Below are 16,214 nucleotides of genomic sequence, written 5' to 3'. Positions count from 1 at the left end.
CAGATATCCTCAACAATGTATTGAGCTCAATTATTCTGTTTGATGAAGTCCTTATTGCTCGAACTTTTGCCACCTCATATGCTAGATTTCTTAGTAGGTTGGTGTCACCTGAGACGTAATCTCCTGCTAGGCAGCCTATTGATTCAAGACAGCCTTTAATGAGTAACGATTAACATGATCTTGCAAGAAGCTGGTTCTCTTCCTCATTAAATGTTTGTCATACAATGGTAAGCGCATGCAGCAACAGGAACCAACAACTGGAAGGGTCGCAGACCATTACTGTCGAGGAAGTCAGGCCACTGTTACAACTCCGAGGAGAAGAAAGGTCGAACACGCAGACGGGCTCAAGTGCGCCAGAAACGCATCAGAGACCCAGCGTTAGATGGGAGTCAGGTGTTATAGACAATGAGCATATGAACAAGAAGAAAACTAAGATATGTTGTATATTTCATCCTCAGCAAGAGTTCGATGACGATGAACCAGATTCGGACTGTCATAGTTCGTCTTCATCATCTTCTTCATCCTCATCTGAGTCCGAGTCTGAGAAGGATTTGGACCCAGCAGAGAGGAGGCAAAGAAGAGTGGAAAGACGCCATAGGACACTGAAACAAAATAGGCCTAAAAGTCCTAACGCTTATGAGATACAACCAGATTACACGCATGATAGAAGCAAATGTAAACATTGAAGTCAAATTAGCGGTCTGATCGGCGGGAGAAGTTGGGGAAAAGGTCTTGAATTTTCGATATCATCGTATTTGGTAATACTATTTAATCGTTTTCTGTTTAGCACTATTCTCCTCATATACCGACATCCAGTTTAATCAGCGTACTATAAGTCTCCCTAGGCATCTTGTACTGGATCATACCAGCGTACATCATGCAGTTTCTCGATACATTCTTTAGCGCGGCTATTTGTTGCGTTTTGGAGATTGAATGATAGTCACTCTTATTCAAATCAGCGACAAGGTGATGGATGCAGCTCATGGTCATGATGAGCAGATTGGGAATGATTCTAATGAGTTGCTCATTCAAAGCAGAAAACTCCTGGGCTTTCCTCCGCGCAGATGTCTCATCTGAAAATGGTAAGATATCCACTTCTTCAATTTGTGTCAGAGCGTTTTGCCATTGACGAGCGTGAAAGGTTTTCCTTGCATCTGCCAGCTTCAAGAAAAGAATGCACATCTCTTTGTTTTTGCTGTGGACTTTCTTAGATATCTCGAGGTTTTCCATATAAATTGAAAGCAGCTTTTTTGCTATTAGAATAGGGTTTATTTCATTGTTGTCATCTTCTGTTACTAGCGGTTGCTCCAAATCGGTGTTACTCAACAGGTCACTTAACATTGAATTGACAATTGTCATAACGATGTCGTACTCCTCGGACAATTGATACAGAAGGAGCGAATCATGCAACCTACCATCCTCATCTGCTCTCCGAGCAGCATTCTCTGTAATTTTGCGTAGGAATTCCTCCTCATTCCTCAAAAATAGTAACGGTAGTCGCTCCTCAATTATCCCTGGAATCCTAGTACCGTCTCTGTTAATTTTACCGAGCAATATTGTAAATTCTTTCGTCTCCAGGATCAGCTCCATCAAAGCTTCATGACAAAGCTCAATTTGTTCTGCAGTGCCAGGCAAGGCAATCAAAATCAAATACTCGGCAGCAATTCTGGGATCAGAGAATCTGAACGATTTGGTATAATTACCTAATAGCCGAGCAAAATCGACAGTGCGATTATTGTCAGGTGATAATGAGAAGTTCAGCTTATCCTTCTCCTTTAGTTCGTTTACTCTTTGCTCGCTTGAGATTGATAGTAGGTTAGCATTAGCCAAGCCAATTGCTATGTGAACAGCATCAATCTCGCTGATAGAGTATGCGTGCTGAACCGCATTCTCGTACAGTCCACTCATTATCAGAATCTGGAGGTAGTGATTCGAGAATTTACCTGGGCCATAAGAAAGGATGATATTCTGAAAATCTTCCAACGTGTACTGCTCATAAACGGGATCATCGTCCGACACTTGATCTTTGATCAGCGTAAAATGCATCCATAGCCAATCCTCGACGCTAAGAGTTACAGAAGGGATGCTTTTCCTTGTTAGGTCACACCTACCGATGATTTTGTAGACAGCTAGTCTGTAGGGGTCGCCATCTAGCGAACTCTTAATATGCTGGGTATACTCGGTATGCAGCTTGGCCGAAAATTCAGCAGGAAGGGTATTGTCTTTTGATGAGATGTACGCTTTTAGGTAAGTCAAAAATGACTGCTCAACTTTTTTGAAACTAGCCTTGTTTGTCACTGCCACCTCCAATGCTTCGTTCCTCAAACCCGCCCTCAGCAAGTAGAATATGAGCGCCCAAATTGGCACACCGTTGACGATGGTCAAATTTCCTACCTTCCACGTGCCATTTGTGTTTCTGAGCTTGGACTGGATGAATGACTTTATTTTATTAATATTTGTGGGCAGTCCCTCGTTCAGATTTTTTTGATAGAGCTTATCCGCATAATCGAAAAACTGCGTTTGTAAATGCACCTTTGCAGTTGACACCACATCTCTATGACCTTTCAACTCCTCCAAGATTTTCCAGCTTTCTAGCAGTTGTTGATTTTTAGAATCTCCCGAGGTATGCATGATATCAAGAAGTTCCTTCGTCAATGGAAATGGTCGGCCGGCTTGTCTTGCATTGTTAAATCTGTGAATGACCTTAGCGTAACTTTCGAACTTCTCCCTGACCATGTAGTTCTCATTGACATTCAAACTGGTTCTACCACTGTTGAGGATACTTGATTTTCTGTTTCCCCAAGTGGGGATTTCAGGATTAAAGGGAGCCACGTTAAAATCACCTAACTTGGCCTTATTCTGTACGAGAATTCCAAAGTTCTCTCTCACCTCATCCTTCCTCTGAATCCAATCTGAGTTCAACTTTTGGTTGACAAAGTTGTCGAAATCTCTCGCCGCCGACGACAATAAGTGTTCTATCGATGACAAAATGTTCTCCTCCTTCTTAACTCGCAAATAGGTCTCCACCTCGCCCTCCACCTGCCTGTTGGGAATGGTCTGCTCAATCAACTGCTTTGAACGTAGCTGTTTCAACGACGACTCAACATCTTCGAAAGCGAATCCGCTTCCCGCGAGCAGGTAGTGGGCCTTTGTATGATCCTGCTCTACAGGTTGCTTTTCCCGCAGTTCATGGGCCCTTCTTCTAATCTCATTCACGCTCAACTGAATAGATCCCAGTTCCGACGAGGTGGGGATCTTCTTCGATGTTTCGAGCAATTCGTTCAAGATTTTGGCAGTACTTGCATGTGTTTCGAACTGACTCGTGTTCAATTGCCCAGTCTGAATACCTGAGCTCATTCTGTGGTTGCGCTACTGGGTACGGTCTATTTACCTGTTAATAGTCGTGAACAGCTCGTTTTCGTATCTTTTGAATCCTGTCAAATTTTTAGTATACGCGTGAAGTTACCCGCAAATAAAACCTATTGGTAAAACTAGTTTTGATCTGGGAAAAGCTATAAGCTACGTAATATGAAATAAATCCATGTACTCATCAATTGGCATCTCTAGAAACTCTGGATTTTTGCTGATCCGTAAGATCTTTTGGGCCTTTTCCGGGGATTCCTCAAAATGCCCTTCTACGTGCTTCTGGAACTTGTCCATCAAAAGCGGCACACCTTCTGCCCGACGGAACCTGTGCCCAACCGGATATTCCACAACGAATTCATCGAGTACAGTTCCATCATTGAGTTCGATTAGCAGTGCGTTTCCGATAGACCTCTTTTGAGGGTCATGGTAATCAATAGTAAACTGTTCATCTCTCTGGCAGTACATTTTATCTCTCAGCGCATCAATAGCTGCATTTCTTGCTACTTCATCAGTGTAGTCATCGGCATTTAGACGGCCGAATATGAGAGGTATAGCTATCATATACTGAATACAATGGTCCCTATCGGCATAGTTGTACAGCGGGCCACTTTTATCGATGATTCTCATAGCAGCTTCTTGCGTCCTTATTCTAACCAATTTGATGTCCTCATAAGACTTCCCCATTTCCTTCAGCACCTTGTGAGCTTCCATGGCGGCCTCAACGGCGGTCTGGGCGTGAAATTCTGCCGGGAATGAGATTTTGAAGAGAATGTTTTCCATAACGTACGAACCAAGCTGCTTTCTTTGATTAAAGGTGAAAGGCTGTCCCTTGAATAGTACATCATAGAACCCCCACGTTTTAGCTGTGAGTACTGAGGGTATGCCACCGACGTCTGCATTCTTCACTAGATAAGCGATATTAACCGCTCTAGATGCAGCATCTCCTGCAGCCCACGATTTCCTTGAACCCGTGTTAGGCGCATGTCTGTATGTCCTGAGAGATTGACCATCAACAAAGGCTTGAGAGATCGCATCGATAGTTTGATCTTCGCTCAGATCAAGCATCTTGGATACGACAGCTGTGGTCGCAACCTTAACGAGTACAACGTGATCCAAACCTACTTTATTGAAGGAGTTTTCGAGAGCGATAATGCCCTGAATTTCATGAGCTTTAATCATGCCTTCCAATACGTCTTTCACAAGAAAAATGTTACCTTCCTGTCCCTTCGTTGCCCTTGCCAATCTTGACAAATAGTCAGCAACAGCTAAAATACCGCCCAGATTATCGGACGGATGTCCCCACTCCGCTGCCAGCCAACAGTCGTTAAAGTCTAGCCAACGGATTAATGTTCCAATTGCAAACGCACCTTTGACAGGGTCTAATTGCAAATTTGTGCCTAAGATCTTCGTACCATTAGGAATAATCATTCCGGGAACAATCGGTTTGATAATCTTGCAGGCCTGGTCATACTTCAAAGCAGCTAATCCACATCCTAATGTGTCTAGAAAGCAAAGCTTCGCTGTATGGAAAGCAGTCGGAGAGTTTATCGAGGTCCTGTGTATGTATGAAGTAATATTTCTTAGTAACGCATCCGGTTGCGGTCTCTCATTTGATGAAGTGGCATAGTTTCTCGAACTCGGTAATCGTGTTAAGAGAGTTTTTCTCATCATTCCGGATGCCATTTTCACAGGCTCTTGATTCATAGCAGATTGTGTAGCGAATTGACCTTCAGTAAATGTTGGCCGATCCCAGAAGCCTGTAGCTATCTATATATAGTCATCCAAAAAATAAAGCTCCGAGCTCCGAGATATCTTGAAGCGTTTGAAGTAATAGGTTATCTGGGCCATTTGCTGGTCATCAAGCTTGTTGTGACCAGTGCGCCGTCTGTAATCTACCCGTCACGCAAGTTAAAATCAAAATACTGCGGGGGAATTTCGCAGTCCGACGCATACCAGCCGATCGATAAGCCGTTCGGCAATGGCTGCGATATCGGTCAGGTAATATACTAGAAGCCTCACGACAATGTTCTTTGACTCTCGAACTTTCAATTGTTCGGTGAGCCAGCGGGCTCAGCCCGGGACAGCTAGCGATCGTTGACTGGCCGAATATTCAAAGATTTATAGAGCGAAGGATACAAGCAAATAGATATCATAAATGGCATAGAGCCTTCAAGCTGTCCATGTCGAGACTCTTAGGTCGCTCAATAGGAAGCCCATAAATACGATCCCAAACCAGCTGAGTCATGGGTCCCATTGATCTTGAACAGCCAAATATTACTGTCAAGAAAAGCAGTTCCTTAATTCCATAGTGATAAAACAATATCCCAGAGGCAGAATCGACATTCGGATACGGATTCTTAGTCTTGCCATGCTCGATAAGTACCTTGGGAGCGATCTCTGAAAGCTTTTGCATCAGTGCAACGTTTCTATCTGTTTTAAACTCCTCCGGTCTCGCTTTCACAAAGTCAAGCATTGCCGTAAAACGGGGATCTGCTTTTCTTAGCACTGCATGACCATAGCCTGGCACAACCCTTTTGGAATTTAGGAGTTTCCATAGATAATCCTCTATTTCACTTTTTGGCATTTCCGGAGAAAGCTTGGAGTTCATTTCAATCAAGAACTTGACTACTTCTTGGGCTGCCAGACCGTGTAAGGGACCTGCTAGGCCCATTATGCCGGATGAATAGCTAAGGAAAGGATCTCCTAAAGCGCTCCCAACGAGATGCGTCGTATGGGCGGAGACATTGCCGCCCTCATGATCCACATGTATGCCGGTGTACAATCTCATCAGATTAACGAAATCTTTGGCTTGCTGTTCCGTCAGATCGTGCCTATTGATGGAATCGCCCGTAGTCATTCCTAAGAGGGAACAGATGTTGTAACTCCAATCGCGGTTCTCATTATACTGGCCCAACGGTTCACCGTTACTCACAATATTACTGTATATCAATCCGGTTAGCTTAGGTAAGGAGGCAATTACTTGCAAAGCGTCGTCTAACGTGTATTCCCAGTAATCGTTTTTGCCTAGCGACCCTTGCTCGTATTTACGGGCAAACCGTGAACTCTTATTCATGGAGGCTAGGCCGATGGCCAGCTGGGTCATAGGATGCATGTCTTGTGGTAAATTCCTCATGATCTTAATCGTATAATCAGGCAAATGAGCTCCTCTGTATGCCAGCTCGCTGGATAAGTTTGAGGCCTGTTGTTTTGTGGGTACATTGCCTGTCATCAACAGCCATAGCATGGATTCGGGGAGAAAATTGTCAGATGGATCGCAGCTCGTGGGATCTGATGGTAAACAAGCTTGACATTCTTTTATGTTTTTGCCTTGAAATCTGATTCCTTCTTGGGAATCCAAAGAAGTACCTTGCCAAAACATCGAGCAATTACCTCTCATACCACCAATTAAAGAGCCAACAGTGATGTCGCCGACTTTCATATCACTACATTTCTGCTTGATCTTCAACATATCCTGCCTTTTCTGAGGAATCAACTCCTTCAACGCTGCTTTCAGATCGGATCGCAGGCTGCTTTGCCTTCGAACAGAAACATGAATACCTCTGGAAGCAGCAGGAACTTTTGATAATGACATTATGCTGACCTAACACTAAATGACAAAACACAGGGCAGTCTGCCTTGTGCATGAAGTCTAAGGAGAACGCTCTGTGTCTTAAATACGTAAAATACCGACAATTCAGAGTTGCTGGAACAATTTCGAAGTCGGTTGGAGTTGACCGCCTTGATTGAATCCGTTCTCCACATTTCCTATGTTACAAACGTACTGCAGACTCTATGTAAATGTGACGGTTGAATGACTACTTGTTACAACTCACGATAGCTTGGTACGTCTGTTCCCTTTGATCGGAGTTTTTCTGTCGCGGCCCGAGGTCACATTAGCGATGAGATGGGGCAACCGCGAATGACACTTAAAAACCCGATATCAATCAGAGCCGTAGGAATCTAGCATAAGCAGCCAGATTAAGCGAAGGTCACTCTTTTTTTCGGCTTACTCTTTTCGCTAAGGCCAGAATGCTCAGGTTGTGAAATCCTACCATTCTCTCGCTTTTGTTTTCTACGCATAGTTCTCGCAATGGATGCCTTCCGCTTTATTTCTTTCTTCTTATCCTCTAAAACTTCCCTTTTGTCAGCCTCCTTTCTCTCCATTTCCTGCCTCTTAAGCTCCCTAATCTCTTCCAACCTTCTGCTTTTCTCCAGCTTGCTTTCGTCGATGTCATCGAATTTATCACCGATAGTCTTGATGAGTCGATTCAACTTTACAGCATCATGGTCGTCGATAAACTTCTTTCCTTTCTTGCCCTTCTTGATATTCACGCCCGGAACAATCGCTCTGTTCAATGTAGGCAAACTTAGGTCCTTTTCATCATAAGTCTTGCCCTTCTTTTTCCCATAAAGTCTAACCCTTGCTTGTTCTTTTCTGACGGCATTCCTACTAGATTTTCTAACACTCGATTTCTCTGTTAACTTTGGTACGTCGGCCAACTGATTTCTGGCTTCCGAATCTTGGAAGACTTCGGGTCTTACTTCCCTTCTTTGATTTTGGCTCTTGGCTTTCTTTGGCGGAGACATTGAACTCAAATATGCTCAAAGACCTAAAATCACTTGCCCAATGACACTTAAAGAGGTCTATGTCGTTAGCATCTTTCTCGCATGGCGAAATGGCTGAATCTTCTAATGAATGAAAGTTTTTCATATAGTTTTTTTTTTTCTCCATCACAAATGCTGGTCCTCGACAAAGTGGGAGAAAAACAAAAATATGCAACCGTACTTTAGAAAATATGTTCGGAAAACTTAAACATAAGACTACCAAGAGTTCACGAATCTGATTACTTTTATCTTTATTATTTTGAATAAATTTATTTACAAATATTTGAGTAATTTTAATATTAATTTTAAGAATTCATTTTTCAGAAACATTTTTTGTTTTTTTTAACGTGGACAACTAAGAGCTTGCAATTGTTTATCTGGCATTTTATCTTATTGAAGCTGATCTTCTAATATACATTACACACAACCAGACATTCGGCTCAGCCTTTGATTTTCTTCGCGCAAGGGTTCTGGTTATCAGATTCAGTTGCTCGCTTGCTAAATTTGCATTTGGCAACGATTCGCTTGTAGTCGTCTGCTAGTAGCAAAAAGGACTTTTGAAGGGCATCCTTACGCTCTGACTCAGGCATATCTATCAGGCTGTCATAGTTTTTGATATAAAGGCGTCTCTTTACCTGCAACCGAAATTGAGGGGAATTATTATGCATCATAATCATCTCTACTAAACGGTTGAACTGCCGTTTTTCTATTTTGTATCTCATCCGATTACTTTCAATCCACTCCTGAGAAACTTCGCCATCTTTAGCCACTTGATTGAAAAAACGATTTTCATACAGGCGCTGTAAATCCTTACGGTCCCGAAGGTCATCGAAGTTCTCATTAGGGTCTTCGACCGTAACTTCTGTTACGCTGTCGTCCTTAATCCAATGAGAAAACAGTGCCTCGTATAAATGTGATCCATGGCCTTTGCCTTGGTACGGAGGCAAAATGATGAACTGAGAAATCCGTGCTCGGTACTTTATATTTTCTGGTTGATCAAAACTGGCTGATCCTGTGTAATGCCACAACTTGTATGTAGTCACATAACCAATGCACTGCTTGTGGTCCTTGCTAAACAACCAAAAAATCTCCCAATTGGGATCATCTTGATCGATGTATGATGCCGCTTCGATGAACAAAAGTGAGAATATTTGGATCCGACGGTGCAGCTCTTTGGTAGAAGGATCTGTTACTTTGGTCCGATATACAGCGAAAGCCTCTCCATCCAGAAGATATTCATCAATTAAACAATCTTGAGGCGGCAATTTGTAGGTTTCCTGTTCTTTTTGAAAGCAGTCAACCCATTTGGCCTCGTCCTTCAAGACAACATCATCCTTAGGTAAGAAGCTTAGAAGCCTTCCCTCCACATCGTCACGTCCTTCATCGAGTTTTGCGCTATACTTCACGTTCACAAACGGCTTGAACGTGACTGAATCAAACGCTAGGTGGATTACCAGATCTTGATAGCCATATATCTGCTCGGAATCGCCGTAAATTGGATATGTGAAAACAGGTGAGAATTGGATAGCATTATCGCTTACTAATGATATTTTCAAGGCACTATTAGATGAACTAGTCCATATTGCGGGCTGAAAATCTGCGATTGACATGGTGTCGTTGGATCCTGCCACTACAGCATTGGCATTCATCATCGTTATTTTCATATATGGATACTTGTTTGACCCGATGATTGGATTAAAGATCATAATCCACGGAAAAACTACGTCTACTCGATCCTCCTAAGTTAGCTGAAGGGATCAAAACATAAAACTGGTTATGTAGTTGTAGCTAAAGGCATAAAGCCGTCCGCTATGTGAATGACCGGCATTGCATTGATTCACATTTCAGGTCGTAGCAGTATTAAGGAGATTACATGAGTCGGTTTGGATTAGCGGCCTTCGATGACCAGCAAAGGAAGGAAAAATTTGAAGGGGTCGGTACTGCTGTGCTGGAAAGACAGTCGGCTGAGCTCGAGGACCAGTTGACAGTCTTTCAGGAAAGGTTGGTAAAATTTGCTAGAAAGCATAACCGTGAGATTAGAGCCAATCCTGAGTTCAGGTCGAAGTTGTTGCGAATGTGTGCGCCATTGGGTATTGACCCCCTTAGTTTGTTCGATAAGGATGAACATCTGTTCAATTTGAATGACTTCTACTACGAGATATGCGTGAGGATCATCGAAATCTGCAGAGAAACCAAGGATATGAATGGCGGAATCATTTCCTTTAATGAATTGGAGGAAGGCTTTTTCAAGGGCCTTAATGTGACAGCAGCAGACTTGGGAAAGTCAACTGAAATGCTGAAGAGTTTGGATGGTGGTTTCGAGCTATTTGAGATAAGAGGTAAAAAATACTTGAGAAGTGTTCCAAACGAGCTGACGGGTGATCAAACGAAAATTCTGGAAATATGCTCAATCTTGGGTTACGCCAGTATTTCGTTACTGAAAGCGAACTTGAATTGGAAAGCCGTCAGAAGCAAAGCAGTTCTCGATGAGATGGTGGCAAACGGCCTTCTTTGGGTGGACGACCAAGCAGATGCTGAGGTTCTCTATTGGGATCCATCTTGGATTGCTACGAAAAAGTGGCATGCAACTTAGAGTCTGAACGACGAAAGTGAGCTCCAACTCTTGTCTCTTATTTGCGGGGACCGCTGGGTTTTCGTCACTAATAAGTACAAGGTTGCAATATTCCAACAAGGAGTCTATGGTGATTATGTATTGGATGGAGGGAATAAAATATTTATATCAAGTGTAGTTTGTGATCTAAAAAAAAGGCAACCAATTGATCTTTGACGTCAATGATAAGCATGGAAGTTACCTTTCATGGCACAGATTCTGGCGCTCAACATCTTGCTGACGAATTTGAACATGGCTATCATATTGGCTACGGCAAAGTGAACCATGAGAAACGACTCAAGATGGGTACCCTTGAAATGACCTTCTCTGGATATTACATAGAGAAAAACGTGTCGGTCAGATACCTGTCAAGCTCTCGTTCTGTTTGACGATCTCAGTCGCGAACGACAGTCTGACGAGTTCCCACTTACTATGGCGGCTTTTTTGCTTGTGTGCCATATGCAAATTTGGTTAATGATGAAAGCGCTTTTTTCTTCCCCGAGACGAAGAACTGCATAAAGGCGCTTATCTTGCAGAAGACTTGAAGCTAAGACTCCAGGAACGAAGAAGAGTAGTGCTCATGAGCTGCTTACAGCATCTGTTCTCTTAGCTTCATTCTTGAATCTTTTACGTTGCTTGAATTTCTCATTCACTGTTTCAGGTGCTTCCATCACGTTTCTTCGAGACATCTTTTCATACTTCGTGATAACTTTGCCTTTTCCGTTACCCAAGTTTATTGTGGTTTTGCCAGCTAGGTTAGCACTTGATGAGGGCAGGACTTCCTTGAATATTTGAGCAATCTCTGCCTTCAGCTGATAGCCCAGTGTCAAAGCGCCGATGGCTTTTCCGTACTTGATTGCCTTATAATCATCCAGGTTAGTCTCTATCCACTCCATATTTGGAAACTTACAGTCATATAGAATTAATGGAACTTCACTAGCCATATCATATATTGGCTTACGAGGCGTTTTCTCCACATCCAGCATATCAGAAATCAACGAAACTTCTTCTAAATTTTGCCCCACCAGAAATAGATTTGCCATCATGCAGCGAACCTGATGCCACAAGAAAGCTGAGCCAATTAGGTCAAAACAGTAGAAATCATCTGAGATCGGAAGGATTTTGGCACTCATGATAGTCCTCCTGTAGTTTGTAATCTGTTTCGAGCCATCTAATTTGCAAAAATTGCGGAAATCATGTTCTCCAAGAAATAAAGAAGCAGCCTCACCCATTCTCTGAATATCCAAGCCCTCTTTGTGGAACAAATACCGGTAATGGCGGTACTGGCAGCTAAATCTCGCATCGAACCCTTTGGGAGGTCTCAAACAGACAGCCGAGATGCGAATGTCATCCGGCAGTAATTGGTTTAGTATGTTAACGTATGGAATCTCTCTGGGATCATTTTGGGGGTCTAGCTGTTCTTCCGGATTCAGATTCGACCTGACATATAAAGAGATTACCTGATTCATAGCGCTGACACCTTTATCAGTTCTTCCACATCTACTAAAATGAAAAGTCTGCGGCTCGGTTGAAGGCACCAATTTACATTTATTCAATGCTTCGATTATGACTCCTTCAATTGTCGGCTGCGGGGTAGGTTCTTTTTGAATTGCTAGGCCATTATAGTTCCAACCAAGATATGCAAACTTCAATGCGATGAACCTTCTATCATATTTAGAAAAGTCAAACTTTCTCGATGCTTTGGCTTTTTTAGGCGGTTTTACCTTGTTTGGTAAAGTAGAAGCAGACGGTGATGGCTTCTGTCCACCTGCAGGCTCGCTGGTTTCCAGCTCCAGAAGTCTCTCAATCAGTTGTTCCTTGCTCCAATCTGCGTATTTATCCTCCATTACTGACTTGTTAGAACCTCTGAAAGAGCCTACTCTCAAGACTTTCACAGCTTTTTTCCATAGAAACATCACTTACCTTGAGAAATGCAATCGATTTCCGACCTCATCGCTTTCCGTTATTTTTGTCAATCTACAATTGACATGACAAATTTCACATTACGTTGAAAATCTAGACACTTGACGCAACGAACTAAACTCGATAAATAAGAGGCCTGTTATTCGAGAGGTTTAAGATCCAGGTCTCATCAATAACAATGCCACGACTCATGCCCGCCTTCAGCAGGCTATTGCTTGTATAGATATCGTATGAAGGCAGTCTTCCTTTTTTTTTTTTTTCCTTCTCGAAGACAAGAATCATATAATCTTGAAAGATCATCTCATCGCTTTATTTGATGAATAACGATAAACCACAATATCCATAGATAAAGCAGGTAGGCTTCAATTCTCATTTAAGGAACATGGTGGAGTCTTTATCGTGGGATAGTCTTGATTATCCACTACAGCCATGGATTCAGACTGCTATAGAGGTAATGGGCTTCCAAGCCATGACCGCAGTTCAGGCCTCAACTATACCGCTGTTCGCGAGAAATAAGGATGTTGTCGTTGAATCAGTAACAGGGTCTGGTAAGACAATCGCTTTTGTTATCCCACTTCTGGAGAAAATTATCTCTGAAGGAGCTAATTCTGCCAGCTTCAAGAAAGGCCATTTCCACTCACTTGTCATTACACCGACTCGAGAATTGTCGAACCAAATACAGTCGGTTATCAACTCGTTTTTAGCGCATTATCCTGATGATATGCCCCCAGTGAAGTCTCAACTTCTTATTGGTACAGCCCAAAAGACAGTGAGAGATAATGTCGCAGATTTTCTTCGGGATAGACCACAGCTTCTAGTTGGGACTCCAGGCAGGGTGTTGGAGTTTCTGCAAGCACCGGCGGTCAAGACCTCATCATGTAGTATGGTTGTTTTGGATGAAGCTGACAGACTACTGGATGCTGATTTCTTCAAGGACACAGAGAGTATCCTCAGGACTCTACCCAAGCAAAGAAGGACCGGCTTATTCTCAGCTACTATAAGTGAAGCGGGCCAACAAATTTTCAAGACAGGCCTTCGAAACCCTGTTAAGGTTTCTGTTAATTCTGAAAGAAGAGGTCCGACTTCCCTTGGACTGTATTATACGGTTGTGCGTCCTGAGCAGAAGTTGCAAAACCTTATAAGCATTTTCAACCATTACAAATTTAGGAAATGCCTAGTGTATTTTCCGACGTGCATGTCAGTGACACTTTTTTACTCATTTCTTCAGTATTTGCAGAAAGAGAAAAAGGTTGTAGAGCAGGATTTGCAAATCTTCTCTTTGTATGGTAAATTGCAAACGGCTTCAAGAACAAAGACTTTAGATACTTTCACTGAGACTCCAAGCCAAGCGGTTCTTTTAACCACAGACGTGGCAGCTAGGGGTATTGACATTCAAGACGTTGATCTGGTTATACAACTTGACCCTCCAACAGATACTAGCGTATTTTTGCACAGAGCTGGAAGGACAGGCAGAGCGAATCGAACTGGAAAGGCGGTAACATTTTTGAACGAAGGCAGAGAGGAAGACTTTATTCCATTCCTGAAGGTCAAAGACATCCATCTGAAGAGCATTGAAATAAAGTCAGAAGATTTTTCTCTTGAGGGTGATTTCTACGATGTGTTCAAAGGCTGGATTCTCGAGGACAGAGCCAGATTTGATCTCAGCGTCAGATCTTACGTAGCGTTCATCAGGTATTACTCGAATCACTCGGCTAGCTCAATATTCAGATTGCAGTCACTTGACTATGTGGGTGTTGCTAGGATGTACGGCCTCTTTCGTTTACCGCGCATGCCTGAAATAACAAGATATTTCCAAGATGTCGACATTAAAGACGGGTGGATTGTTCAACCGCCAATAGATATGGACCGTTACGCATACAAGGACAAGAAGCGCGAAAGAGCGAGACTGGAGGAGTTGAAGAATATAGAGAAGATCAATGATAAGAAAAAATTGAAATTCGAGCTTAAGAAAAAGAACATGGCCTGGTCGAACAAGAGCCAGAGCAAGGAAGCAAAGGCAGAAAGAAAAGCCAATATGACCCTGAAGCGAAAAGCGATTGAGGAACAAATAGCCCGAGAAGAAGAGAGAGAAAACAGCGAACTCTCTAAAGATTGGAAGGATGAAGTGTTAAGCAGAAAGAGAAAACAAATGAAGAGCACAAATGAGCTGCAAGGAAGCTTTGATGACCTATAATTTACGAGTAAAGTATAGCTGAATTATTTACAAGCCGGCAGATCCTTAATCTCCTGAGATGCTACTCCGCCACTTATCCTGTTGTTCGTAGCGATATTGCTCACTTATTGGCACATGCTGGTGCGTTATAAGCTTTATAATCTCCTGAGATGCTACTCCGCCAATGAAACAACTTGTGTGAAAAGTAATAGCTTCATTCTGGCCTCCGGGCTCATTTGCTTTTTCCGTATATCGACTTAATACACTCGGTAATGGACGCGGACGGCGTCCTGTGTTCGGTATTTGATAAATTACTGGCTTGGCGGGGCAAAATTCCAGATACCTTAACTTTCTTATGAAAACATCCTCCGCACCAGAGGGGAGAGACGGTTGTCCTCCCTCTTCTGACATTATATCGTTGAAGCACCGGATATCTTCGCTATGTTTGTTCCGATACAAACATTTCAAGCGACCATAAAGCTCCGTGCTGGATTCCATGTCTGGTAAATAACCAGATATGGGCAGGCTCTCGTATCGATAATAGTATTGTCTCAAACACTTCAGGAAATAAGCAGTCTCATGATTCAATGGATCGAACCACTGGTTCCTAGATAATTCAGGTCCCACGTTAAGCAGAAACTTTACCATGCGGCCGCAATGGTCGAAACTTCGGATCGCTAAATGGGCAAATCTCTTCGCCTCAATGATATTGAGATCGTCAAGATTGTTTGGAAATTGCTCTTCAATCTTGCTCCTCACGTACTTTGAGCTCGTATTCACGAGATCTTTCTTAGCTACGTCTTTAACCATATGGTAGAGAATGACAGGATACGGAATCTCTGATAAACGGCCAGAACTCAACCACTGGGCAAGATCGAACGACTCGTAAAATTCTCTCAGCTCAGGCCAAGCATCGCATATACGTACGTCAGGGATGGAATACCCAGGAAGGCTATCGATCACAAAGTGTCCTTCCTTCAAGCACAGTTCAACATGTCCTGAAAAGTCCTTGGCGGACGCAACAACCAAGGGTTCCCGGCGCCTGACGAGCCAATCCAGTTCCTCATTGCGCTCTAGATTGACGGCTACGATAATTGTGTAAACACAAAGCGGTTCGTCCAAGCATTTCCAACTTGAAATATCGGTAACAAGCTTCTCGCCCAAAAGTGTTTCATTTACAGCAAAGAAAGAACTGGCATCAGCGCTGTACAGATCCTTCGCGCTCTCCGGATCTTCCAGCAGTAATGTGATTTCACCTATACCTGTCAATGCCAAGCTTTTCAATATTTCCTGCAGCAATGCATCATGGAAACTCTTCGCAACCAGGCAAACATGTGCTCGCTCCAAATAAGTCTGAGCTGGAGCTCCCCAGATTCTAACCTGTCTGTCAAACCGGCTCAACATGGCACCCTCTAGCTTCAACCAGCGGCCAACTACATAATGAGACCGCTTTCTATCCCGCCTGGTCGCTTTGTCTGATTCTAGATGAAAGTAGTTAACAGCCCTACCGATAAAAAAATGTTCTGTGCAGAGCAA

The 16,214-nt window shown here is 43.0% G+C and overlaps 10 protein-coding genes across 10 annotated transcripts; 3 read left to right on the top strand and 7 right to left on the bottom strand.

The window, feature by feature from the left end:
- Positions 1-224: 224 nt before the first annotated feature.
- On the top strand, positions 225-686 carry YPI1 (type 1 protein phosphatase-activating protein YPI1; the record flags this gene model as incomplete). The annotated part of the gene is made up of 1 exon (XM_037282525.1): positions 225-686. One exon carries the CDS (start codon positions 225-227, stop codon positions 684-686), a length of 462 nt encoding a protein of 153 aa, XP_037138420.1.
- Positions 687-798: 112 nt separating this feature from the next.
- NIC96 (linker nucleoporin NIC96) lies at positions 799-3,357 on the bottom strand (the record flags this gene model as incomplete). Its single annotated transcript, XM_037282524.1, has 1 exon — positions 799-3,357. One exon carries the CDS (start codon positions 3,355-3,357, stop codon positions 799-801), a length of 2,559 nt encoding a protein of 852 aa, XP_037138419.1.
- Positions 3,358-3,519: 162 nt separating this feature from the next.
- Positions 3,520-5,070, bottom strand: PDH1 (putative 2-methylcitrate dehydratase; the record flags this gene model as incomplete). Its single annotated transcript, XM_037282523.1, has 1 exon — positions 3,520-5,070. One exon carries the CDS (start codon positions 5,068-5,070, stop codon positions 3,520-3,522), a length of 1,551 nt encoding a protein of 516 aa, XP_037138418.1.
- A 445-nt stretch (positions 5,071-5,515) lies between these two features.
- Positions 5,516-6,958, bottom strand: CIT3 (citrate (Si)-synthase CIT3; the record flags this gene model as incomplete). Its single annotated transcript, XM_037282522.1, has 1 exon — positions 5,516-6,958. One exon carries the CDS (start codon positions 6,956-6,958, stop codon positions 5,516-5,518), a length of 1,443 nt encoding a protein of 480 aa, XP_037138417.1.
- A 386-nt stretch (positions 6,959-7,344) lies between these two features.
- On the bottom strand, positions 7,345-7,953 carry LOC1 (Loc1p; the record flags this gene model as incomplete). Its single annotated transcript, XM_037282521.1, has 1 exon — positions 7,345-7,953. The coding sequence occupies one exon, from the start codon at positions 7,951-7,953 to the stop codon at positions 7,345-7,347; it is 609 nt and encodes a 202-aa protein (XP_037138416.1).
- A 458-nt stretch (positions 7,954-8,411) lies between these two features.
- HAT1 (histone acetyltransferase catalytic subunit HAT1) lies at positions 8,412-9,677 on the bottom strand (the record flags this gene model as incomplete). Its single annotated transcript, XM_037282520.1, has 1 exon — positions 8,412-9,677. The coding sequence occupies one exon, from the start codon at positions 9,675-9,677 to the stop codon at positions 8,412-8,414; it is 1,266 nt and encodes a 421-aa protein (XP_037138415.1).
- Positions 9,678-9,844: 167 nt separating this feature from the next.
- SNF8 (ESCRT-II subunit protein SNF8) lies at positions 9,845-10,564 on the top strand (the record flags this gene model as incomplete). Its single annotated transcript, XM_037282519.1, has 1 exon — positions 9,845-10,564. One exon carries the CDS (start codon positions 9,845-9,847, stop codon positions 10,562-10,564), a length of 720 nt encoding a protein of 239 aa, XP_037138414.1.
- A 596-nt stretch (positions 10,565-11,160) lies between these two features.
- DEG1 (pseudouridine synthase DEG1) lies at positions 11,161-12,498 on the bottom strand (the record flags this gene model as incomplete). Its single annotated transcript, XM_037282518.1, has 1 exon — positions 11,161-12,498. One exon carries the CDS (start codon positions 12,496-12,498, stop codon positions 11,161-11,163), a length of 1,338 nt encoding a protein of 445 aa, XP_037138413.1.
- Positions 12,499-12,887: 389 nt separating this feature from the next.
- On the top strand, positions 12,888-14,699 carry SPB4 (ATP-dependent RNA helicase SPB4; the record flags this gene model as incomplete). The annotated part of the gene is made up of 1 exon (XM_037282517.1): positions 12,888-14,699. One exon carries the CDS (start codon positions 12,888-12,890, stop codon positions 14,697-14,699), a length of 1,812 nt encoding a protein of 603 aa, XP_037138412.1.
- Positions 14,700-14,744: 45 nt separating this feature from the next.
- ULA1 (Ula1p) lies at positions 14,745-16,082 on the bottom strand (the record flags this gene model as incomplete). The annotated part of the gene is made up of 1 exon (XM_037282516.1): positions 14,745-16,082. One exon carries the CDS (start codon positions 16,080-16,082, stop codon positions 14,745-14,747), a length of 1,338 nt encoding a protein of 445 aa, XP_037138411.1.
- Between the last annotated feature and the right edge of the window lie 132 nt (positions 16,083-16,214).

Source organism: Torulaspora globosa, chromosome 2 (assembly GCF_014133895.1).
Source record: "Torulaspora globosa chromosome 2, complete sequence".
NCBI lineage: Eukaryota > Fungi > Ascomycota > Saccharomycetes > Saccharomycetales > Saccharomycetaceae > Torulaspora > Torulaspora globosa.
Note: the sequence above shows the minus strand (reverse complement) of the source record. Positions and strands in the feature narration are given on the sequence as shown.